General features: G+C 51.7%; 1 protein-coding gene across 3 annotated transcripts; it reads right to left on the reverse strand.

The window, feature by feature from the left end:
- Nucleotides 1–387: 387 nt before the first annotated feature.
- Nucleotides 388–25389, reverse strand: GLYR1 (glyoxylate reductase 1 homolog). Of its 3 annotated transcripts, none has more exons than XM_061991987.1 (16): nt 25315–25389; nt 23429–23465; nt 22206–22285; nt 13798–13936; nt 12973–13215; nt 8997–9083; nt 8114–8170; nt 7003–7053; nt 6812–6885; nt 4917–5016; nt 3685–3795; nt 3299–3400; nt 2059–2221; nt 1468–1647; nt 874–998; nt 388–540 (listed from the first exon to the last, which is right to left on the reverse strand). In XM_061991987.1, the coding sequence occupies exons 1-16, from the start codon at nt 25350–25352 to the stop codon at nt 466–468; spliced, it is 1662 nt and encodes a 553-aa protein (XP_061847971.1). In that variant the 5' UTR covers nt 25353–25389; the 3' UTR covers nt 388–465. The 3 variants fall into 3 exon arrangements, with proteins under 3 accessions (XP_061847971.1, XP_061847972.1, XP_061847973.1); XM_061991988.1 differs by having other exon boundaries at nt 3299–3395; nt 3683–3795; XM_061991989.1 differs by lacking the exon at nt 12973–13215.
- Nucleotides 25390–26269: the final 880 nt, after the last annotated feature.

A 26269-nucleotide genomic window follows, 5' to 3' on the forward strand; every position in this document is an offset into this window, starting at 1 on the left:
GACCAAGGACTCTAGTGATATTCACAGGTAGATGGGATGGATGTCACCTGTCCCCTCGATGCAGAGAGTCCAACACACGCATTATTTCACAGCAAAGGAGAAAAGGGATCGTTAGAAACAGCATCTTGGACAAGCATACAAAGAGGAAAATAAAAGCAGCCAAGCAGCAGATTTCTGGCAGAGTTGCCTCAGAGCTTCTGAACAAGCCGCCACTGTTCTGTTCCACGACTGTCAGTGCATGGCAAGGATCTTCCCAATTAGATTGCAACAATCCGAGCCCCCTCCTCCTCCCCTCCCTCCTGCTGCCGGGGGAAGGCTCACCGCAGCAGCTGCCTCCGTGGCAGATCTCAGAGTCTGTGTATAAAAGGAAATGGAGAGACAGAGATGGACTGGTCCAGAGTTAAAACCCAGTATCATAATAATATTAATCAATAATCATAGTATTAACAGTAAGAACGGTGCAGCCTAATGGATGTAGGCCCTGTACACTGCAGACATGTCGTTGTCCGATTGGTCCAATGCTTTTGCTCGTTTATAGACCTGGAGGAGAGAGATCAGAGAAGGGTCAGTGCCTGCTCTTGTGCAAAAGCCTTTCCCCAGCAGGGAAGTTACTTTGCTGGTCGCTGAGAACTGCACAGTATGTCAAACGACCGGAGCAGTGAGGATCAGAACACACCAGGTCTTGCAGAGGCCGCCCGTGTTTCCTGACTCTAAGGGCTCCCACCAGCAAAACAAATCCAATTCCATCCCTAGCCAAGACATGTTTCAGTCACTGCTCCCTTCTCTTACTCTTAGAGCTTTGTCTCTTCTCCATCAACAGCTCTACTGAAGAAATGCTGAGTAACAGGTATCTGAACACTCAGCAGCTCTCACCTCGTTGGCAGCAGCTGCCATGGGAGTTGGGTGGTTGACAGAATCGCCCAGTGCAATAGCTAATCTAAGATCCTTCTGTATGTATTTCAGGTAGAAATCAGGTTTAAAGTTTCCTTGCAAGATATCTGTGGAGAGGAACATGTGCAAAGAATAAGCATGACAAAAGTGAATCAAACCCAGGCTGTGAGGGTGTGCAATTCACACCAAGCTTCCCTTGCCCATGCTGGTCCCCAGCAACACTGCCTTTGGCTCTTTCTCTGCCCTCCCTCTGCACCCAGCCACAGCAGATAATGTCACTACTGCCCACTGACAAAATGAGCTCAGGTTTCTAAGCAGCTTGCCCTCCATTTCACTCCTTAGCCTGCCCCAGTGAAATCCTCCCTGCGGGCTCAAGCCCTAAGCAGGCTGTAGACAAGGCAGGTTCTCAGAAGCCCTGGCTATGAAGGGGAAGGAACTCAGCTCTTCACTTCCAGAGTGCTAAAACCACCCAGAAGCCCAGGCTGATGAAGATGGGACGGTTGGATTCTCCCTTCTGCCGCGGCCTGAACCGCTGCTAGGTCGTGGCTATAATAAAACAACGTAAGAGAACTTTACTTTGGCACTTCTGGTCCAGGAAGATGCTGGCGAGTTGTCCCTGATTGAGGATATCCAGAAGGGTCTGTTGGGACTGGCCAGTCACTTGAGCCAAAGTCAGTCCTTCTGCTATCGTTGCCATGAAGCTGCCTTGGACCATGTTGACAATCAGCATCATCTTGGCAGCGTTGCCTACTTCACCTGGGAGTGAGACACACCATTGGCCACTCCTCCAGAAGAGACACAGCAGCCTTGCTCCCCCAGCCCACACAGCATTAATGCTACCAGACACTTCAGATCAAGCACTTGGCAGCTCTCCCTTCCCCTGGAAGGCTTCAGGAAACGTACCCATTTGCCAAGCACTCAGAAGGGGGAAGGAAGTCACAGCAAAGTAGGATTTAAAGTAAAAAGCATCACAGAACCCCCCAGGTGAGTCAGGATTCAACAAAGAAAACTTGGGCTGGAGGTTGTGAGATTGGCCAGGTTCCAAAAGAGCAGGCCAGTGTCCCACGCTGCCCAGAGACAAGAAACAACACGACACACGAGCCTCTTGCTGGAACTCCCAGTCCTTAACACTAACAACTGCTCTCAGGCCATTTGTGTTGCAGTTACCTAGGAAAAAAGAGGTCTTCCCCATGGCTTGGAAACAGCTACTGCAGTCCTCATATAAACCCCTGTCACCAGCTGCCAGGATCACAAGCATCCCATCGTTAGAGAGCTGCTGATTTCCTGAGACGGGTGCTTCCAAAAAGCGGCCACCCCGGGACACTATCACCTGGAAAACAGAAGGGCATGGCTGGGTTAGCTCTGCACCACCAGCAGGCAGGGATGCTGAGTCAGCAGCACAGCAAGGGCACCCTTTTAGGGTATCCTGTCCCTAAGGGCTGAACTTTAAAGCAGAACAAATAGCTCAGGCATATCAAAAGGAGAGGAAAGCACTACCACGCCTTGCAAAGGGCACTCGAGACCCAAAGTCGTCCTCACACTCCAGCAACAGCTCCCTGCACCCATCACAACTGTGTGTGTTTGAAGCAGCTGAACCTGGGGTGCTTTTGCCATGGCACCCTGCAATGGCTGAGGACCCCGTGCTGTGGTGTGGGACTCTCATAAGACTGACAGTTGTGGTGTTCCCTCCCCCCCCTTTCCCCTCAAAGTGCAAAGACCTTTCTTTGATAGATCTCTTCAGCCAGAGGTTTGTTTATTGGTACATGTGACTCTTCATCCTCCAAACTGATGTTACACCTCACTCCAGCACCAACATGGTGATGCTTCTCCAAAACTAGCTCCCCTTCCTTGTGCAACAGCACGTGCTGCCCTTAGGGCTCAGCACAGCCATCAAGATGCCCAAGAGGAGACCAAAGATACCATAGTAATGATCAGAACACTTCCACAGAAACCCTCTCTAGAACAATATTTCTACAGAATGAAACATGAAGACATTCTTTGTCCCCAACCAGAACATTTAAAACAAGCAGATGATGCATTTTATCAGTTTAAGGACAGTTACTAATCCAGGCAGTGCCTTCTCCTCCAGGTTGTGCCACAATACCAATCTGGCTAGAAATACTCCTTCAGGGATCCAAACCTGCCTGGCTGTGACCAATGCAAACAGCAAACAGCCCTGCCAAACCTATAGGCTTTGTTGTTAGCACCAGGGAACGTCTCATCCAGCTTTGCTGGTCAGGATTTGACAGTTTTCCTTGTGTCATTTGCCTGGGACTTTGAGTGTCTCCTAAAAGAAGCCCCAAAACCTTCAGAAGCATCTTTCTTATCCCTGTATTCTTGTTTGGCACTTGAAGCAGCAAGTGCAGTGCTGCTGCTGAGGGTCAGCAGGTCGGTTCAGTGGGGTTACCTGGGCCAGCTCTGTGACTGTATCTGCATCCACAGTGGACATGTCCACGTAGCACTTCCCCGGGCGAATCCCCTGCAACACTCCACTCGGACCCAGCACCAGCTGTGGGGAACAGGAGAGCGGTAAAGCAATAGGGTGTCTGTAAAGAAACTCCACTCCTGCAGAGCAGCACTTCAGCTGAGCCTGGCACTGCAGTGCTAAACTCCCAGAGGGATATCAAACCCAGACCCCCAGGCACTGGGTTTATTTTGAAGCGTGATTATTGCTGGGACATCTCTTTAGCCACAGCCCAGCACCTCCAATGGCCCAGGCTACCATGGGGAGTAGGAATCAGAACTGACTGTATCTTGTAGTCTTAACTGGTGGAGATAAGAGGTAATCCTTACATCCTTGGCTGCTTTTGGATCTGATACACAGGCAAAGGTGATGTCACAGGTGGAGACAACTTCAGCAGGGGTTCTTCCCAGCCGTGCCCCCTCCTGGATGAACAAGTCACACTGCAAAAGTCACAAAGCCAAAGGGAGAGAAAAAGTCAGCAGAGGGCAAAGGGCTCCTTCAGCACCTCTCTGTAACAAACCCTGCTGCTGGGCCCAACTCCAGCTGAGTCAGGGATACTAATTACACAGCAGTTGGGTTGTCTTCCCTCGGTTTGTCCCCACACACAAAGGGCTCTTTTGCAGCTTTTCTGAAACCCCAAGTGAAGAACTTGAAAAGAAAGACACAGGAGAATGCTCAGGTGAAAGAAGAGGCTGAATATTGTGGGTTTTGGAGGAGAGATGAGGGGAAATACACTGATAGACAGACATAGCAAAGGAGGTTACTGGACAGTCATCAGGAATACGCACAGCTGAGACTGACACGTGTTTTACTGAGCTGCTGCTTCCAACTCTGAGCTTGGTCTTACTCTATCCCTGATAACACACCTGTTTTGCAGTTAAAAAAGGAGAATCTTTGAGTCCCTTTTAACAAAGTGACCACTTCTTGCCTTTGATGTTCCACAATATCGTCTGAGTAGCACGTCTCCCCCAGTTACCTACTTTTCCTCCTCCTCTACAAAGAATAACTCTGACAAGAATGTGTTATATAAGCTCCATTTTCACTCAGAATACACCTGTAAAAGCCTTCTTATCCTTGTCTTGTGACACAGCAGGCTTTCAACAGAACCTTTGTTACCACAACACGAACACCACAATGGATGTGTAGGTGAAGCTGTGACCTTGCTCGGATCAGCTCCCCAGCACTTGGTCTGCTTGTCCAGCTCCACGACACAATGACTTGGCCATTAACACCAGAAGAATTTCCAGAGACCTTTTACCTTGCATTCCTCAACACATGATCAGGGTTAGTAATCTCTCTGGCAACCTTTTCACCTTCTACAAAAGAGCAATGGGATGGAGGGTGCTGATATCAGTGACCACGCTGGGACAGACCAACGAGGCCACCAACGAGGACCTAGCAACTAGTAACAGAATGGAAGTGGCACGTCCTTGTGTTTCTCTGGCTGCTTCTCCCAGGCACCACGTGGTGGTGGTGATTGATTTGGTGAGTCCAGGCCTCCCTGAGCTAGAGGTGGCAAGTGTGTGTGCAGAAGAGGTGAAGTACCCCTGGGCTTGCCTACCTTCTCAGCAGTCCGGTTCCACACGGTGACGGTGTGGCCCATCTTCAGTAAGTTGGAGACAATGCCACTTCCCATCAGGCCAAGTCCCAGAAAGCCTATCCTGAAGGGAGGAGACAAACATGAATGCAACAGAAAGCAATGGGTGTCAGCATCTCATAGCCTTGCAAATGATGAAGAGCAAACCCTGGAGCATCACCAGCAAACCACCAGCATCCCCAGACCTCAACAAACCCAGATGTGTTCCACTGCAGCTGCAGCTACAATGGGCAGACCCTGAGCAAGCTGCTCTTTACTTTGCTTACCAAGCAACATTTCCTGAAGAAAGCCCTTAGTCTGCTTCAGAAGTACCAAAACATCAAAGGTTTGGGTGCTCTGGGGCTGTTTTATTATGTGACTGGGGTTTGTTTGTCAGAATTGCTGCTCCTGTGCTTTCTGTGCCCAGCCACTGCCTCACTGAAGGGAAAGGCAACACTCAGAAGCCAGCAGGTGCTTCTCTAATTCATCTGCTGCTTTCTAAACTAAGTGCAACGACTTGCTTATCCTACTGAGTGATCCATCACAATCTCTGTTCCAAAGCCCAGCAAGGGCTCCTGGGCCAGGCACCACACACAGACCAAAGCCCCAGCACCTGCTCTACAGCTGTGACTGTGGACAGACACCAAAACATGTCGGCACAGGTCACCAGGAGTGACAGTACAACAGCCCCACACAGCCCCTGCCTTCCCCTCTGCCTCCCCCACCCCCCAAAGCTGCCAACAGTTTTGCTCTCCCCCTTCCAGGACAAGATCAGGCTAACAAGTTCCATCCCTGCAGCTACCTGTGACAGGAACTGTTTCCTACAGCATGCAGCTACCTCCCTACCGAAACCCAGACCCTAAACCTCGCCCAGAAGCTCCAGCAGGAGATCCCCAAGTGTTCAGTGACACGGCTGATGGAACCTCCCAACGAAACCTGCCTGGCAATCCCCCAGCTCATCCTTCAGCATCACCCACACTGCAGAGGTGCTCTGCACCCTCCCAGCTCGGCCACCTGCACCCTCCCAAGCTCAACGTGCTGCCTTATGTCAGAGCAATCTAACTTGGGCCAGAGCCAGTCACTGCAGGCTCCTCCAACAGCCCAGACCAGGCCCAGACGCTTTCAGCTCTCTAACGCAGGAGATACCCTTCCTCTGCCAACCCACCTCTGAGCCAAACCTTCCTGAGAGACCCTTTTACCTGAACAGCTTCATTGTTACTTTGCTTCCCCGGGAGCAGAGCTGAGAACTGACATCCCCTGAGCACGACCCCGAGAGCGAACAGCAAAGCTGTGGCCTCAAGTCAGTGTGAGCAGAGCGGAAGTTAGAGAGTGAAACAGGAAGCTCCAGCCAGGCTCCTCTCACCCTCTGGCAAGGGGGGGGAACGTTAGAAGCAACCAGAAAGCTCACGTGCTACCCAGCAAAGCTCAGAGTGCTGGGAGAACGCGCCTCCCTCTTCCTCTCCTCTTCTACATGCTCAGGAGGGTGATTAAATAACCCGGGTTAACTGCCAGGCACTACTGGAGAAAGATACCCTTTTATCTTGCTGCCTCATCCAGCTTCCAGCAATGCTGCTGCTCAACGTCCTGCTCAACGCCCTCCAGGAAAAGGGCAACTGCACAAAAGCCACAGAGTTGCAAATGTAGCCAGGCCAGAACTTGTTCTGAATTTTCCTGCTGCACAACCTGTTTGGTTTTCAGCTGCCTCCCTTCCCCCCTGCCCCCCAAACCAGAGTTCCACACAAGGACAGAGATCTGCAGTTAGAGGGAAACGGTAGGTTTATTAATTCTCAGTGACAAGTGGATGATGGCTGCATGGATGAGCTGGGAAGGAGGGGGGAAAAAAAGGAAGGGAAATGGCTGAAGTGTGTTGGAGATCTTACTTTTTGTCTGTAGGCGTGATACTGCCATTGACTGCTGTGCTGTCTGCTGCCTGGATGGAGGTGGATCCTGTTTCCTGAGGGGGGTGGGGGAGTGAGGGAGAGGAAAAAAACAAATAGAATGCACAGCTCTGGAGGAACTGCAAGTCCTCCAGACAATGGGGAACACCCATCAAACCCAACATCTGCCTTACCTCTTCGCAAACCTTCAGCTTCTTTGTGATGGCTTGATAGCAGACAGCTGGCTGCAGGGAGAAAACAAAGCTTTCAGGAGGGACAGGAGTGCTTTGCTCTGCTGAGCAAACAGGCCCTATCCTCCTTACATGGAAACAGGCAGCTCACCCACCCACCACCATCTGCAAAGCAGGAAACTCTCAGGCTTCCCTCCCTGAGAGAAAAGGCAAAATAACCCCACCCCAACCTGCTGCAATCCCCTGGCCCAGCAATTCAGCCTGGCTTCTGACACAGCTACTGCAAAGTCCCTTCTGTAGCTCATCTCACAGGCTCCCCTGGAGGCAAGGAGCCAGGACATCCCTGCTCTCTCATTTGGCCCAAAGGAAAGACACATCTCCAAAGGCAGCCACGGAGCACCTGGCCTCACATCTATGCTCAGTACAGCAATGCAGAAGCAAAACTTCTTTGTTGACATGAAAAGGCAGGTGGCCTTCAACAAATGGTAAGGTGAAGGCTGCTCCTTCCCATGCTGCCTACTGTGAGCTTGTCTGGATTAAAACTGTTAGCTCCTCTTAATCCTGCTGGCTCTGCTCAGATCCTCAGCTAGATCTAAATCCTTGTTCATTTAATTTGCTCTTCCCTTTTCCTCCTGCTGTTCACTGCTGAAGATAAAACCCTGCCAGGCTTCTGACTCTCAGGAAACCAATTTGCCATCATTCACGTGGAGCTTTTCTGGCCCTGGAAGTTCTCCATGTTCAGTTAATTGACAAGTTCATCCAGATGAAGGAACTGGTAGGACAGCCAAAGACAACCAGACAACAGGGGTTTTAAACCAGAACAGCTCTTCCTACCCCTCAGTGTACAGAACTTACAACAGACCTGCCAAATCCTGGTGCTAGATAATCTTAAATTGCTCAAACTATTCCCTGCACTCAATGCTAAATCATTCTAAACATTAAGGTCAGGAAGTAATTGAACTACAAGACTGCATGTGAGAATCTAACTGACACTAGCCCCCAGAGATCAGCATTTCAGGGCTCTTTACACATACTCCTTGTACTCAGTCCCAGCAAAGGGCAAGGTGCCAAGCTAGACAGACCAGCAGAATGACCCTGCCTGCCAAATCCTCACCTTCTCTGTCTGGCTCAGCAGGAAGTGATGAAAGTGTGGATCACTGTCCTTCACAGGCTACAAAAAGAGAGAAAGTACAGGCTCAGAAGCATTCCCAGAGAGTCACTGAGCAACCACAGCACATTTCCCTCGTTCTCCCAAGCTGCAGGAGAACGTCAGCTTAAGGTGGAAAACATTCAGTGTATCAGCAGGATCCAGCAGCCTGTTTCAATTAAGCAGTTTACATTGTGTTTCACTCTCAATACCAAAGTGATCCAAGTCAAACTCCTCCCTTTTGGACATCTCTGGGGAAACCAAAGATCACGAGGGAGATTAATGTGTGAGGAAGGCTCCTCATGTCTCCCCAGGGGAATAAAACCACCGAGTTTCCAGCTTCCAAGGAACTCCTTAAACCAGCATTCTGGGAATTGGCTGGAGATTGTACTCAGCTCTGTCACATGCTAACAAACCCATCTTAAGAGCAGCAGGGACTGTAGGCCCAGGTAGGTCCCTTCCCCAGCGAGCTGCACGTGCAGCAGCCTAGAGTCACGCTGCTCTTGCTCTGCCAAAAGGTTTCCAAAGCTGCTTCTGAGGGAAACCAAATGAAACCACCCCACACAGCAGTACTGAGACAGGGAGACCCTACCCACATCATCTCCTCCAGTTGTGGGATGCCAATGTCAGAAATACTTTTGAAACAAGCACAAAAAACGAGCACAGCAAGTGTCAATCTGCAAAGGGTTCCACACAAAGACTGAAACCTCCCTTCCCAGCATGCTGCTCAACTGCCCAGGATATTGTCTTCCTACAAGGGAAGAGAAGACCTTGCTCTCTGACAGCCCAGACAGAAGGCTCTAGATTTGCTCCCCCCATCCCAGTTCCCAGGTGTTGTGGAGTCTCTCACCTCGCTGACGCTTGGTGGCCATTTAAATCCAGCCACTGTTCCAGTCATCACTCTCTTCACTGTACTTGACTCTGGAATTGTGAGGTCCTGAGGAGACAGAAGGAAGATCAGGAAAGAGCTTAGAACCTGCCTCAGTGGCTGGCCACACAGCATGTTACGAGCACACACACTGAAAAGCACTGCAAGTGCCTCCTGTTTCATAGGCCTGGGCACAAAAGGCTCATATTCAAACACACAGCCTGTCATCAACAGAGGTGAGGTGGAGAAAACATCAACTGCCAACAAAGGAATTCAACCACAGCTATGGCCTCTGGAGAGTCCACTCTTCACATGCAAGAGGAAACACTGCACTTGTGTGAATCATGCAACGAGCAGAGAAGCAAATGAACACACTTGGATCCAGCATTTTCCTTTGGTGGATGCAAAAAGCTCAAGGAATGAGTGAAAGGCATCACCACAGTCAGAGGGCTCAACTGCCAATTCTCCTCTGTCATGCAGAGAAAAAGCAGCCTACCTGTTACGAGGAGAGCCTTCAAAGCATGAGGCTGAGAGCCACACATGCTCAAGTTTGCAGAACCCACGAGACAGAAAGTGGTACATGGACCATCCCCTCCAGGAGCCCTGATGTCTAAGCTCATGGTAACACTTCACACCTTGGGCTTTTACTGTTGACATTTCTCTGTCTTACTTCCCCAAGATAACATAGTTTCAAATAGGTCTTTATGCCACACAAAGAGAATGTGCAGGACTCCTGCATGGTGTGTGTGGGTGTGTCTGTGTGTGTGTGTGTGTTATCCTCCTTAAGTGAGGGTTCCAAAACGAAATCACATTCTTTCCCCTTCAAAATTGCTTCCTGAAAAGCCACAATACAGCCCAGTGTCCACACAGAACCACAGCAGAGAGCACTGTTTGCAAAGGAAAAGGTAGGAGCAGGACTCTAGGAAGGAACCCAGATTGATGCAACTGTTCCATCTGTTAGAAGGGACAATTTGCACATCAGTCTCCAATCCTCAAGTGTCTAGGGAGAGCCTCCTTAGAGACCACGCTGGTGCTTCAACTGGTAAAGAGTCACTGAAACCTGCTCTCATGCCTATGAAGTCCTGTTGATCCTTGTAAGATACTCATTTAAGCTTGAAAAGGGGAGGATCTGAGGGACTGTGTGTGCCTCCAGACCTCTGCCAGGCACAGCACAGCTCAGCAACAACTGGATTCTTGCAGTTTGGGTGCATCTTTACAACTTGCAAAGCCAGAATTTGGAGTGTGGGGGAAAACAACTCCCAAATCCCAACACTGCTGCAATTCAGGACAGCAACATCAATGTTTTCTACCCCAGGACTGAGAATTTGGGGGAATTATGAGAACCAGGCAAAAAGATGAGACTTTGAGACTAATCCATAGCCTGAAAAACAGTATTAAGGCAGTTCTGTTCTATTTTCTTGGCAACTTCTTTAATTACCAGTAGATTACTTTGCATAAGCCCTGGGGCTACTTTCTAGACTGCTTGTAGGGTCCACAATGCTTAAATGTCTGTGGCCTGACGTGGATCATATGGCTGCCCATCTCCCTGTGATGAGCTGTGTAAAACCACTGCATTTGCAATTTGCCAGTAAAATCATTTCTACCAACACAACTAAACTCACTGAATCATAGGGGTGGGCAGGGCCTTGCAGAGCTGCTCCAGCCCCAGCCCCTGCTCCAGCAGCTTCCCCTGGCTCAGGGGCACAGGAACGTGTTCAGCTGGGGTTGGAAACCTCCTGAGAAGGAGCCTCCACACCCTCCCTGGGCAGCCTGGGCCAGGACTCCCTCACCTCAGCACCAAAGGACTTGCTCCTCCTGTGCCAGTGGAACCTTTTGTGTTCCAGCTGATGTCCATCACCGTTGTCCTGGCACTAGAGATAAGAAAACACCAGCTACCCCACCCTGCTGACACCCAGCCTTTAGGTACTTGTCAGTGTTGCTGAGGTGCCCCTGAGCTCAGGCTTCTCTTCTCCAGGCTGAACAGCCCCAGGGCTGCAGCCTTTCCTCCTCACACACATGTTCCATCCCCTCAGCACCTTGGTGTCCCTGCACTGGCCTCTCTGCAGCAGTTCCCTGTCTCTCCTGAGCTGGGGAGCCCAGAACTGGCCACAGGACTCCAGCTGAGGCCTCAGCAGGGCAGAGCAGAGGGGCAGCAGAACCTCCCTCCCCCTGCTGCCCACACTCTTCTTCACACACCCAGATGCCATTGGCTTCTTGCCCACAAGGGCACGTTGCTGGCTCATGGTTGGTTTGTTCTCACCCAGCACTCCCAGGTCCCTCTCCTGGAGCTGCTCTCCAGCAGGTCACCCCCAGCCTGTCCTGGTGCAGGGGGTTGTTCCTCCCCAGCTGCAGGACTCTGCCCTTGCCCTCAGTGAACCTCATGAGGTTCCTCTGCCCAGCTCTCAGCCTGCCCAGCTCTCACTCACTGGCAGCACAGCCTCTGGTGAATCAGCCAGTGCTCCCAGTTTCGTGCCAGCAGGGAACTTGCTGAGGGTCCCTCTGTCCCCTCATCCAGGTGGCTGATGAAGATGTTGAGCAAGACTGGCCCCAGAACCCATCCCTGTGGAACCCCACTGGCCACAGGCCTCCATTCTGTGATCAAACCCCTCTGATGCCCTGAGGTAGCTCACACACTAAATCCTAAGCATGCAATACATCAGCACAATCACAATCCTCCCAGCCATTAGTTTTGATCAGTTTTTGAATGAGTCTATCTCAAAGACACAAAAGCATTTTGCAAGTGGAAATAAAAGAGGCCTCGAGGCTTAATGCAACAGAAAGATGTGAAGATACAACATGCTCACTGCAGGACACTTTGCAAGGTGAAAGTCTGCTGCAGGTGAAGTGCTTTCCTGCATCAGAGAAGTCCCAAGTTCTGCAGTTATTAGGAAGAATTCCCAGAGGCATTCCTCCCCTTTGCCAGCTCCCCACAAAAGGAGAAGCTGATGGGCTCTGCTGTACAACCTCATTTGACAGAAAAGCCAGTGTTTCCTCCACAGCTGATATCTGAGATGATCAGCTTCATTTTACTACATCAAGAGCCTGCTCTTCAATCAGCAGAGGCCAATCTGTCCACAAGTTTGGAGATCACAGACTACCATCTTGACTTCCATCCTGAAGTGCACTGAAAGCAAAGATGGTGGAGCAGAGCACAAGGGGGTTTCCTCTGCAGCAGAGGTGAGCAAACAATCTGCCACGTGGTGCAGCAGCTGAAGTCTCAAAGGGGTCTTCAGGTGTTGTCTCTGATGAAGCATGTGTGTTGCAACAATCCACTGAACTAATGATCCCTTTGGAGAAGGAAGATTTGGACCACAGCAATGAGTTCCACTGGCTGGAACTCTAGATGAGAGTAGGCAAAGGACTGATGGCTATGGTTGCTTCCCCAAGGAACACAAATAACAGGAAAGTAATGGAGATAAAAGGTTGGACCTTGGTGATGGAGGATGGAAATCTATCCCACAGCACAGAGGCTGAAATAAGACAATTAGTTCTTCTGGTGAGTTCCTCAGGCTGGAAGAGTTTCTTCTTTAAGCCCTTAAGAACACCCCACCCTCTGCAAGTGCTGAGGCGAAGCTGAGTGACCACTGGTCACGAAGCAGATGAGATGGGAGAAGTCAGGAACGGGATGAAGACCCACATCTCATCACTAGTCCTTCCCACACACACTGAACTTGAGGGGTGGCAAGATGAAAGGTGGAGTCTCGTGACAGAACTCTCCAAGCCCTCTCCAAGATATGAACAGAGCCACTCAAAGCAAGAGACTGGTAAAGATTACAGGCAGGATCAACATTCTGCTTGCAGAGCCAGGTGGGCTACAAGCAGTAACAAGGAACAGCTTAAAAAAAACCCCTGACACTGAGCTGACTCTTCCTGCTGGGCTGTCACTCAAGGTGCCAGTCAAAGCCTAGAGTGCATCTGCAAAGTCCACAGGGCACTGGCAGACATGCACGACACAAACCTTCTCATCCTTGGGCGGACGCCCCCGCTTTCGGGGGCTCTGATCCTGGGCTCTTTTCAGAGGTGATTTTGATCCTCTCTCTGACGATACAGATGACACCCTCTTTTTTCCTTCCCCTGTGCCCTTCTTCACCTTCCCTTCAGACAAGCTGGCTTTGCGCTTCTCCTCCCCAGCAGCTTGCTTCCCTCTCTCCTCACTGGAATTACGCCGGTTCTTCTCTTCGTTGGAGTTATGGGAAGACGCCTGAGAGATCACAGAATAGAAGAGGGTAAGGAAAGAAGAGGAGAGCTGGAATGATTCTCATGCAAAACCAAGGATGTGAAGGACCCTGTGCTCATCACTATCAGGCCAAACAAAGGCAGGGTAACTTGAACCCTAGGTAGTGGATTTAGCCCTCTGGAGTGAAGGTCCTGCTTAGATCTCCTGCAAAAACACCAGCTGGAGTGAGCGAGTGACAGAGTGGCCACGTGAAGACTTGCTGGGAGGGGCTGCACACAGATGCACTTCTAACAGACTAAAGACAAGATTAGGAGACATCAAATTCTAGCTCAAGACTTCAGACTGGCTTATCAAGGCATCATAAGCAGATCAATCAGCCTCTTCAGTTTCTCCACCAGTTTAACTCCCTTTTCCTCACCAAACAAGACTGAAAGGGGAAGATGAGAGGAGAAGGACAATAAACCAAACAACCAACCAATAGGGGAATGAAAACAACCCCCCCCAACATGCCAGAGGACACAAACTCCTTTCACACAGCAATGCATCTGCCCATCATCCATGCCAAGCCTTGTTGTGATGCACACAGGAGAGAAAGAACCCACTCACCTGGTCCTTGCCTTTGGTTTTCCGCAGGAACTCCTCTACAGCATCCACAGCTTGCTGGAAGCGCTTACCCTTGTTAATCTTTATCATTTCCTCTTTGTGAGGGTGATAAGGCTTCAGCTGCTCCACTTTGATCCAAGCACTGCAAACAACAACAAGACTCAGTTGTACTCTCCAAACAGCAACTTTTTCAACCATCCCACTTCTAGAAACGCACAGAGAGGTTTTTTCCCTCCAGAGTAACTGGTGACAGCCACCCAAAGTCACTTGCTTTCCACAACCTGAAGGGCTGGGAATCCTGCACTCATTGGAACCTCCTTCTGGCACTTTTACTCGCTTTCTCTCTCGAGTTTTACATCCTGTCACACCAGTAGTGCCCTGCATGTGTTGTTCACATGCTGTGTCAGCAACACAGCTTCTGTATGTGATCATAGATTCACAGAAAATCACAGAATCACAGCATGGTGGGGTTGGAAGAGACCTCTAGAGATCATCCAACCCTCCTGTCAAAGCAGCTCCACCTAGATCAGGCCACACAGGAACATGCCCAGGTGGGTTTTGAAGACCTCCAGAGGAGCCTCCACATCCTCCCTGGGCAGCCTGGGCCAGGGCTCCCTCACCTCAGCACCAAAGGAGCTTCTCCTCCTGTGCCCGTGGCACTGCCTGTGTTCCAGCCTGTGCCTGTTACCCCTTGTCCTGTCCCTGGGCACTACAGAACAAAGTGTCCCCCCATCCTGCTGACACCCAGCCTTTAGGGACTGAGCAGCATTGCTGAGGTGCCCCTGAGCTCAGGCTTCTCTTCTCCAGGCTGAACAGCCCCAGGGCTGCAGCCTTTCCTCCTCACACACATGTTCCATCCCCTCAGCACCTTGGTGTCCCTGCACTGGCCTCTCTGCAGCAGTTCCCTATCTCTCTGGGGCTGGGGAGCCCAGAACTGGCCACAGGGCTCCAGCTGAGGCCTCAGCAGGGCAAAGCAGAGGGGCAGCAGAACCTCCCTCCCCCTGCTGCCCACACTCTTCTTGATGCCCCCAGGATACCACTGGCCTAGAACAATAGGTATTTTACAATCCATGCTGCAAGATCTACAGGGTTAAGAGACTCTCTTTGGAAAGCAGAACAATGTACAGAAAACATCCAATCAGAATCATTTTGGTTGGAAAAGACCTTTAAAAACATTGAGTCCAAGCCCAGACCTCACACTGCCAAGTGTGTGTTACTAAGTGCTCACAGGTCCATGTTCAGCACACAGCAGGCCAGTGAGTGCTCTTGTTTCAGCAGGAGAAACAGCCTCCCACTGGGGCCCCGAGAGACAGTGATCTGCTCCAGAGGCTGGTGGAAACAGGGGCCACAAAACAAATCTAAGCCACCAATCCCCTGTTCAAACATGCTGTGCACAGACAAGTGTCTGCAAACACTGGAGGAATAACCCAAGATGAAATGTCTCCCAACAGAGCCAAGCAAGAGCAGAGTGGGTGCAAAAGCCACAGCTCATTGCTGTTCTGAGAACTGTTCTGAGCTGCTGCTGCCTGAAGATGAACTGAGGCAGTAGCAGAGTATTAATCTAACTGCAGTCCTCTGAGGAAACACAAACAACATCCCTGTTTGCACTCCTACTAAACAGGGCATTCTGACATGACCAAAGGGTTAGTGGCCAGTTCAGGGTGACAACTCCCCTTCCCTCCAGGTTGACAATGTCTTCTACCACTCCTTCCCTGTGGCTTAGGGGAATGCCTTTGCTTTCAGCATTCCTCGTGGCTCTCAGAGATCAGACTGCCTTCCTCTCTCCCCACATGTAAAGCCAGGCTTAGCAGCCACACTGTTACAAAGCTTTTGCCATTCCCCTGTGCTGGTTCCTGGGGAGGCTGCAGCTCCAGGGCTGTGTCAGTGCTGGGCCCCTCACTCACTGCCACAGGGACACTGAGGGGCTGCAGCGTGGCCAGAGCCAGGCAGGGAGCTGGGGAAGGGGCTGGAGCACAAGGGTGCTGGGGAGGGGCTGAGGGAATGGGGGTGCTGAGCCTGGAGAAGAGGAGGCTGAGGGCAGCCAGCAGCACTCTCTGACACTCCCTGCCAGGAGGCTGCAGGGAGCTGGGGGTCGGGCTCTGCTCCCCAGGCAGCAATGACAGGACAAGAGGCAATGGGCTGCAGCTGCCCCAGGGGAGGCTGAGGCTGGAGCTGAGGCACAACTGTTTCCCTGAGAGGGGTGTGAGCCCCTGTGCCAGGCTGCCCAGGGAGCTGGGGGAGTGCCCAGCCCTGGAGGGATCCCAAAGGTGTGGAGCTGAGGTGCTGAGGGCTGTGGGTCAGTGCTGGGCTGGGCAGGGTGAGGGCAGGGCTGGGACTGCAGCAGCTTCAGGGGCTTTAACAACCCAAATGACTCTGTGATTCTACTGAAAACAGATCTGCCCAAGTGTAGGAAAGGTCTTCCTGAGCTAGGATGGCCAACACTGCTTCTTGGCACACAGCAGCCTCACACACAGCAAAAAGCAGGCAAATTGATTTTCTCTGGTCTCAAAACATCTGTGTGTGACAAACACTGACCACCCCCAAGTACAGGTTTTTAATACTCCCCAGTACAGCCTGGCTCCTGCAGGCAGGTGATGTGGCTTAGCAGCTGCCTTTTCAGACACTGCCAGCATCGTGTCATGCAGCTGAACTGAACACAAAGGTGAAAACAACAACAACCATCATGCTGCTTTGCTGGATCTTGCTTGGCATCTCTTTCATGTACTGAAGCCCAGTAAACTCTTAGAAACTTCATGGAGGTCTTGCTCTTCACTGGCATTGGCCACTCTTTGCAGTCAGCAAACAACTTGCTGAAACTTGTTGTGTCACACTTGGAGAGATGAGGCCTTCTGCTAGAACTGGCTGCAAAATACACTTGTGTCCTTCCCAGTGCAGCCTACACCATGGCCTGGAAGCAGGACCCAGCTCTCCTCTGCACTCAAAGCTGAACCCTTTTGCCTAGTTTACATTTTCTTCAGGATGTCTGACTTAAATCATACAGGAGGGGTCATTTAGAGATCATCTAGTCAGTGGCATTCTATCTCCAAGTTCCTATTACTACAGTCTGGGAGGAATTCATCTCTTCTGTAGCAGTTCAGGTGCCCACATTCCACACTGACACAACCAAAACTGAAAGTCAAACCTGCTTGTTTACTTCCAAGCCCAGTGTGTGTGTGAGCACTCAGCAGAGCAATCAAGGTGGGTTTCCTGCTGTGAAGAGGGAACATCCCAATTTCTGTCCACAAAACCACCCAAATGGCTGAAGTGTGGAGTCTGATGTGGAAACTTCTCCATGAGGAACAACAATGGCCACAGTAAATGAGGATAAACATCCTCAGCAGCACAAGGCAGGGGATGCTTGGCAGAAGCAAAGAGGAGGCTGGGCAAGACAGAAAGAAATCCCAACCATGAGACTTTCACATTTGGGATATACAAACCAATTGCACAGTACTTGTACAGGCAGAGATGTCAGTAAGGGTGGGGGGGGAAGCTTTGCCTACAGTGATTTTGAGCTATGGTGGAGACATCTAACAACATCCCAGCTGCCTCAGCTCCACAGCAGCCTGGCTACAGCAGCAGAGCTCTGCATGGCATCACGTGCCTGAAGGAGAAACACCAGGCAGGCAGCAAAGCCTCTGACAGCTCAGCTCCCATCTAAAGCTCCTCAGGCTGCCAAAGGGCACCAAGGCCAACACCTGGCACACTTTAAGCAAATGTTTTCTGACATCAGGACCTGAGAGAACATTGTCAGAAAGACTAAATCCAGAAACTCACAAGTATGACACTTGCAAGTATTTAAAAGGTGACTGTCAAGGGGATGGGGTGACACTTTGTTCTGTGGTGCCCAGGGACAGGACAAGGGGTGATGGACATCAGCTGGGACACAAACAGTTCCCCTGGCACAGGAGGAGAAACTGGTTTGGTGCTGAGGTGAGGGAGCCCTGGCCCAGGCTGCCCAGGGAGGGTGTGGAGGCTCCTTCTCAGGAGGTTTCCAACCCCAGCTGGACATGTTCCTGTGCCCCTGAGCCAGGGGAAGCTGCCTGAGCAGAGGCTGGAGCAGCTCTGCAGGGCCCTTCCAGTCCCCACCATCTGGGATTCTGTGAAACTTCCCTTTCCTTGAAAACCAGGGGAATGGCAGCAGAAAAAGAGGGCAGGTGTTTGCACCCCAAGAGGATATCGAGGATGGGAAGGCAATGAGTTCTGCCTTAAAAATCACTGCTCCTGATGGAACAGGCTGCAGATGATGATACTTATCTTGGATTGCAAGCTTCCTCTATTTTTTCCTTAATATGTTACATCAGGAAGTGCCTCTTGACCCCACCACAATCTGTGAGACTATTTAGTTCTGTACTGATGCTTCAAATAAAGTGCTATGAGTAAAAATGGACTGTGCCAGCTTCCTATGAAGAATCTCATGTGCACAACTTGCAAGATCATTTGGCAACTACAGAGTACCTAAAGGGGAAGAGGGTGGGGAAGGGAGGTGGATGTGTGTGCTTGCACCTCTGATGGCTGCAGGGCTTTCCCTTCCCTTTTCAGGTGGCCTGGCAGAGAGACACCTTCAAAGCAACGACTTTTTAGTTTGGATGATGTCAGAGTGAACTCCCAAGCAGGCCATGAAATGGGAGAGTATTCTGAAGTAGATGAAGCACTCCAAATAAGACCTGTAGGCTCTGGGCCTGACAGTCTCAGTCCCAACTACCACAAGCAACACACACACACAGAGCAATGGGGAAGTTCTGACGACGCAGTACTTGGCTGCTGGAATGATCTGCAAAGATTTCCTGGGACAAGGCTGATGCTTGGCAGATAAAGAGAGATCTTAAAAGCTATCTGAAAAGCAGAGTTACAAACAAAGAGGTCAATGTTTTAGCTCTCTTTAGAAAGAGACTAAATGAAACCTGCTGTTGAAGGCTCCCACAATTGGTGCTACAGGCTTGCCAGGTCCATGGGCAGCAAACTCCAGCTCCTCTTGATTTGAGAGGAAGAATGCTTGTAATGTGACTTTCTCTGAGAAGAGACACTCAGAAAAAGCAACTCCTAGGCAGACTAGGAAAATCTCCTTATCAGTTTGGGCAAAGAGTAAGAAACATCCCCTGAGCACGTGAACCACTATGGAGGCAAGCCCCTGGAACAGAACGTGGGCATTCTGTTACCTCTACCAGCACCACAGTGGCTTTCCCTTGGTGGTAAAGCACAGATGGACTCACAGTTTAAAGGAGGCAGCAAATTCTTCTCCTATGGGTAGAGAATCCTCACCTTCCAGAAAAGCTATTACTTGGAAAGTGACAGAAGCAACTCTCTCCACCACCACAAGAAACATGAGCAGCACAGAGCTCAGCAGAAGCTCGATGAAAAGCCAGGTCTTGGAGCAGAGTCTGAAGGCACCCCTGCTCTCACTTCCGTGCCTGTGGCCAAAGCTGCTTCCCAGTTATGTACTTCTTCAGTCCCTGCAGCATCACACTGGGCCAGTGTTAGCATTCAACCCACAGGTAAGGAAAAATCAATTTTCTTGTGTGCTGTATCCAAAACTACTCAGCATTTCAGCAGTCACCAAAGCCTGTGTGTGCACTACACCAGAACCTCTTCCAAAGCTACTGGGTATGTTTCTCCTCACCCCTGCACTCTGGTCAGATGCACACACACCAGTTCTTACCTCTAAGCAGCTTTCTCCTCAACCTTTGGGACAGCAAACTGGAGCCACGTGGAGGAAACAACTTTTACCTGGCCTGAAACAAAGGCACTTTTGCCCACAGCAGTCTCCTGGGAATCCTCAGAAGAAAACGGGACTCTCAAGGAGGCTGAGACTGTCTAGCCATAGACAAACTGGCTGGCAACCACCCTCAGGAGTCTGCAAGATGGATTCTGCCCAGCAGCTGGCATCACCTCCCTCTTACACACATGGACAAGTAGACAGCTCACATCCAGATCCTTCTCTCTTGAACAAAAAGAGCAAAGTGCTACAAACCAGAAGCAATGTGCATTAGAGCATCAGTGTGAGTAGGAGCAGCTATCACACCACAGACCACAGTGAGTGATGGAGCTTTGCACCCCCCTGCTCATCACACAGTTCCTTATGCAGAGCAGTGACACGTTGGCAGCTTCCACTTACTATTTCATACACATCTAGCAAAAAGTCCCTGCAAAAAGCATTGGTTTACTTGCACAAAGTAAGTAATGCTTCCTCGTGTTCACCCCTCAGGTGAAATCATCTCCTGTGCTCCTGATTTTGTTTGCTGGCTATGCTCAAAGGTGAGGATGTTGTCAAGCAGCACACTGGTGAGAACAGCACCATGTGAAAGATCCAAGGCAGGACAGGACAGGCACACGAGCTTCTCTCTGCTGCTCTACCAATATTACTTTAAGAGCAGAACAAAGGACACAGTCTGTATTTCTATTTCACCTTCAGGTAGGGTATGCCAGAGAGAAAATGTCTACATCATGATCATGGTGCAGGAAACAATGAAATCTCACAAGCTGGAGATGATGGGGGGAGGTAGGAAACACAACCACCACCACACTACCCTCCTGTGCCAGGTGACTGGGTTTTCCCTGGCCAGAGCTCTACAGTCAGGCCATAAATCCCAATTCTTTTGCAGCTCTGAACTCCTCATTTGCAGTCATGCTGCTCGTCCCAGCTACAGCACCCCAGATGTATGACCAGACTTGTCTTAATACAAAACATCTCAGTGTTTGTCAGTAAAGTGAAACACAAGAACTGAGAACAAACAATCAGGATAGAAACAGTCCCTCTCCTCAACTTACACAAGTCAGTTCAGATAACCACGTTTAACATCACCACCAGCACCAAAAACGTACTCCGTGCCTTCAAATCAACCTTCTCCTGCCCAACATAACTAGAGACCACAGAGTCACACGGGCTGGGAGGGAGCTGCAAAGCTCAGCCAGTGCAACCCCCCTGCCACAGCAGCAGCACCTAGAGCAGGGCACACAGGGACTCATCCAGCTGGGTTGGAATGTCTCCAGAGAAGGAGCCTCCACAGCCCATCTGGGCAGCCCCTGCCAGTGCTCCCTCACCTCAACAGGGAACAACTTTGTCCTTGTGTTGCTTTGGAACCTCTTGTGTTCCAGCTTGTTGCCCCTTGTCCCATCATTGTCCATCCCTGAGCACAGCCTGGCTCCAGCCTCCTCACACCCACCCTTGATGGATCTGTAACATGACTGAGCTCACCCCTCAGGCTCCTCCAAGCTGCAGAGCCCCAGCTCCCTCAGTCTTTCACCACAAGGCAGATGCTCCACTCCAGCATCTCTGTGGCCCTGCCCTGAACTCTCTCCAGCAGCTCCCTGTCCTTCTGCACCTGAGGGGCCCAGAACTAGACACAAGATCCCAGATGTGGTCTCAGAAGGGCAGAGCAGAACCTCTCTGACCTACTGCCCACAGCCCTTCTAACCCACCCCAGGATGCCACTGGCCGCCTTGGCCACGAGGACATGCTGCTGGCTCATGCCCATCCTGCTGCACACAGCACCCCCAGCCCCCTTTCCCCTGTGCTACTCTCTAACAGTTCATTCCCCAGCCTGTGCTGGCACATGCAATTGTCCCTACTGGCACACAGCATTCACTTCTCCATCAAGTTTAGACCTTAATGGAAAAGGATTTTTAGGTATTTGAGCAAAAATAATTCCTCAATCAAAAAAAGCACATTTCCTTCAGAACCATCCATCAAATGGTCTCAGTTCCCTGTATTCCAAAAAGGGGTTTCTAGCCTTCTGCAGATACTTGTAACCCTCTCCCTTACTGCATGACTTGAAGCAAATCAGCACAAAAACAAGAGAAAAACTGAAAAATCAGCAAAAGAATGATCAGTTTCATGAAATCCTCGAGTTCCCTGGGTTTGGGGTTTGTTTTCTCTCCAGTTTCTAAGTATCTAAATCAAAGCCAACTCCAATTTTGTTTGTGTGTTTGGCATCAATAAACCCTGCCTTGCAAGAAGGGAGCCTACCAGAGCTTCAGCTTTCCCAAAGCACAGCAAGGATGTTTCCAGGCACCAGGTTTGCCAGTGTGTTCTTTTACAAACAGCAAGTATCTAGCTGGTTTCTTCTTCTGGCAGAAAAAGCAACGTATCCTCTTAGCTGTAGGTTTCTCACACATGGTTACACGCTCAGATCCAAGCCAGGCACGTCACACCTACTCCCCTAAAAATGGCAAGCTACCAAGAACTTCCCTCCACAGTGGCAACTGAAATCCTACCATGACTGAGTACACAAGACTTCAGAGGCTTCACACACCCCCATGAGCAGGCAACCACACTGACATTTCCCTGCTGCATGCAGATGAAAGGCAACCCTCTGCAAAGCTACACTGCACTGTGCCAGTAAACTTTTCCTCTGCAGAAGATGCGTGCTCTGTGGGCCTGTATTGTCACCAGATGAAAACAAGCAGGTACATACTGATCTTCTGTTCCAAAAAACTTCACAAAGAAGCACTTTTTCCCACGAGGTTTCTTCAGGTCTTTAGGTGGATTGACAATCTGCAGGTGATCAGAAGGGAAAGGTTAGAAGCAGGCAGTGACAAGGGGCGCTCCTGTGATCTTACTGCCGTGTGTTACAGCTACTGGAGATGTTTTCCTTCATCTGACTAGGATGAGAACTTGAATCTAAGGCTTTTGAGTCAATATGTAACTCATGTATGTCTTTAGACGTGGGGATGCTGCAGCAGAGTGGAAAAAGCACCCAAACTCCACTGGTATAGGTCACAGACCCAGTGAGCTCTTCTCCCTATCCCCAGCAGGACAGCTAGCAACCTTTTCTAACATTCAGAAAGCCAAACAGCATTAATGAAAGCTTGTTCCACTCTTTACCCCCACAATGGATTGCTCATCCAGCACAGTAGTGAAGAGAAAAGCTGTCATTCAGTCCCAGGGGTGACACCTGAAAAGCTGTAGGGGAACCTGGGCTTGACTTCATGCAAGAACCAAATGCCTGTGGCTGTCAGCCACACTGACACCACTTTTCCCTGCCACAAGCATCTCAGTCCCCATACCCACAGCCAGAATGAAAACAAAGCCCTTGCAGAGGAGCAGAAATAACACAAATGGCATCTATACATTCTATTTTTTCATCTTTTTGGCCTTTAATCAGGAAAAAAACCAACGAAATGAGAAAGTTTCCTGCTCCCAGAAGCAGTGCTCAAACCCCACAGCTCCAAAGCAGCCTCTGGAGAAGCTGGTAACAGTGCATGATTTCACACAGTGCATCTAACCAACTGACTCTGGAAAGAAAGAAACCTCTCTTGCAGAAAGTGATAGGGATTAAATAACTAAATCTGGGAAACACAATCAGTTCTGGAGCTGGATGAACTGCTCTCTGTTGCTTTTCCTTCCATCTGAATTGACAGCTGCTAGTGACAGGCTGAACTTCCAGCTCAAATGAAAGCCTGCAACTGGTGCACAGTTTGGATTTCTGAGGCATGCATTTCCAAACTACAAAAAAACAACCAAATAAAAGCCCCAACAAGAATCATTTTCCACTCATCTGCTTCTCAGGGGAAGCTTTCTCTGTGCAGAAGGAAAAAGAAACTCAAATAACCCCCCGCCCCAAGTATCAAAAACTAAGAAAGCAGTGTTAAAAACCCATAAAAAAACAAAAACAAGGTAAAAACCCCTAAATCTCACCTTTCCTGGCCATGGAGGATACCGGCCCAGCTTCCCCCTAGGGAAAAAACAAGGTATTAGGTACAAGAAAGAGAAGAACAACAATTAGGCCTTGTCTAGCTTTTTGCATTACATCCTATTTTTCCCCCACTAAAAGCATTTCAACTTCCAGTCAAAACCCACTGTGGAAGGCAAGACATGCAGCTCACACAGCAGCGTTACACCACTGGGTACCTGCAGCTAAACGAAGCCTCTGAACAGGCTGCACACACTGTGGGAACTCCAGGGAGCAGGACAGGGACAGCACAGCCACTGCCTGCCAGACACAGTGCTAAGGTGCTGATTTTTCCCTTGTCAGGATGGATATTCCCCCACAAGGGACTGAAAAACAAAGTACTGATGGTGGCAATGAAAGCAAAGGTCAGGCTGGGAACTCGGATCCCTCTGGACAGAAGTGTCTGGAGAGCAGAGCAGCCACTGAATTCCAGCTCAGAGCTGAGACTCTGTGAAGTTCTCACTGGAAGGCACTAAAGACAGGGAATCCTGAACTGGTTTTTCCATGAGCACTTCTTCAGGTGCTCAGAAGATGTGCTCAAGATATAAGAGCCAGAAGAAGGGCAGAAAAGTTTCTTTCCCGTGCTTGCAAACGTTGCCAGTACAAAAACTACCCAAATCTGCTTCTTCACTGAGGAGGAAAGACACCAGTCTTGGCTTTCTGCATGGTGGCTTCATCACTATCTTACCCCTGCCACTCACTGGGGCTGCAGGACCCTCACACAACCTCACCAGCCACAGGTGGGCTGTGGAGGCTCCTTCTCTGGAGACATTCCACCCCAGCTGGATGAGTCCCTGTGTGCCCTGCTCTGGGTGCTGCTGCTCTGGCAGGGGGTTGCACTGGCTGAGCTCTGCAGCTCCCCTCCAGCCCCTGTGACTCTGTGGGGACTGTACCTGTCTAGTTTGCCGTGTACAAAGCCAGAGCAGGCTCATCTGCATTCCAACACTGAGAGCACTCCCTCAGCCCTCGTTTGAAAGGAAAGAAAAGGCTCAAAGGAAGTGATCTTTACTTCCTCTGCTGTATAAACCCAGACAGCTTCACAGCACTGTCACCGTTTGGGAGGAGAAGCTGCAGTTGTCAGGGCCTGGAGCACGCACTTGTCTTTATCTGGGATATAAATATAAACCCATGCACTGGCGTGGTGGGGATTAGCCACTTCTTGCACGCCCCAGCAGGACACCTCGGCCTGTCAAGCACGGTGCAGCCTCTGCACTTCAAATAAAGCCCGAGCTTACAGGCTCGATGGAATCCCCTCGGTTCTCCTGCTCGGGAAACACAGAAACCAGCGCTGGCTGCCGGTCAAACGGGGAGTGCCAAACGGCTCCCGGGAGCTTCAACGGGGCCGCTCGGACCTGCCAAGAAGCCGCGGTCTCCCGGATCGCTGCGAGCCTTTGGCAAAGCAGCGCCGAGACACGGGACCGACGCTTTCCCCAACTTATCCGCGTCTCTTCTCGCCTCTCCCGGGACGAGACGGTATTTCCAACTCGGCCTCGCAGCGACCGCCCCGTCCCGCTGCCCTCACTCCGCTCCCCCTTGCCCGGGCTCGGCTTCCCGTTAGCCCGCGGTGCCCGCCCGGCCACAGCCGAGCCCGCTTCCTCCCGGGGCCGGCGGCCCCTCCTCGCACCGCCCGCGGCAACACGGCGGCGCCCGGCCCGGCCCCTCCGCCCGAGCCGCGGCGCCGCCAGGCCCGTCCCCGCCCGCCGCCAGGCCTCGCACCGCGCCGCGCCCGCGGGCTGCCGGCGCAGGGCCCCGCTCGGCCCGCCCCGCGCCTCTCGGCCGCGCCCGGCGGAGCGCTGCGGCTCGTCGCGCGGTCCAGCGGCCGCCCCGCCGCCCGCCCGGCGCCGCCACTCACCACACCAGGTCTCCGAGCCTCAGACTCACGGCCGCCATCTTACCGACACCGCCACCAGCCGCGCGCCGCGGGGGCTGCCGGGACGCGGGCGGGGAGGGAGCGCGCGGCGCCGATTGGCCGGCCGCTGTCACGTGGGCGCCGGCGCCGGCCCCGGCCGCTCCCCCGGGGTGGGACCGCGGCGGCGCCGCCGGGTGCGCGCGGCCTGCGGGGATCGCGGAGCGGCCGCCCCCGGGATCCGCCCTCCCTGCGCGGCCGTGGCTCGGGGAACGCTCCCGGCTCGTTCTGCTGCTCGGGCAGCCGGGAGATGCTGCTGCGGGTCACTCGGTGTGTCCCACGGGCACCGGGTCCTTTGGGCTGGGAAAGGCCCTCGAGCTGCTGCAGTCCCAGCCCTGCCCTCACCCTGCCCAGCCCAGCACTGACCCACAGCCTCAGCACCTCAGCCCCACGCCTTTGGGATCCCTCCAGGGCTGGGCACTCCCCCAGCTCCCTGGGCAGCCTGGCACAGGGGCTCACACCCCTCTCAGGGAAACAGTTGTGCCTCAGCTCCAGCCTCAGCCTCCCCTGGGGCAGCTGCAGCCCATTGCCTCTTGTCCTGTCATTGCTGCCTGGGGAGCAGAGCCCGACCCCCAGCTCCCTGCAGCCTCCTGGCAGGGAGTGTCAGAGAGTGCTGCTGGCTGCCCTCAGCCTCTTCTTCTCCAGCCTCAGCACCCCCATTCCCTCAGCCCCTCCCCAGCACCCTTGTGCTCCAGCCCCTTCCCCAGCTGCAGCCCCTCAGTGTCCCTGTGGCAGTGACTGAGGGGCCCAGCACTGACACAGCCCTGGAGCTGCAGCCTCCCCAGAGCCCAGCACAGGGGACAGTCCCTGCCCTGCTCCTGCTGCCACCCCAGTGCTGATCCCAGCCAGGCTGCCCTTTGCTTCTTGCCCCCTGGGCACGCTGCTGGCTGCTGTTCAGCCC

Source organism: Colius striatus, chromosome 3 (genome assembly GCF_028858725.1).
Source record: "Colius striatus isolate bColStr4 chromosome 3, bColStr4.1.hap1, whole genome shotgun sequence".
In the NCBI taxonomy this organism is placed as follows: Eukaryota; Metazoa; Chordata; class Aves; order Coliiformes; family Coliidae; genus Colius; species Colius striatus.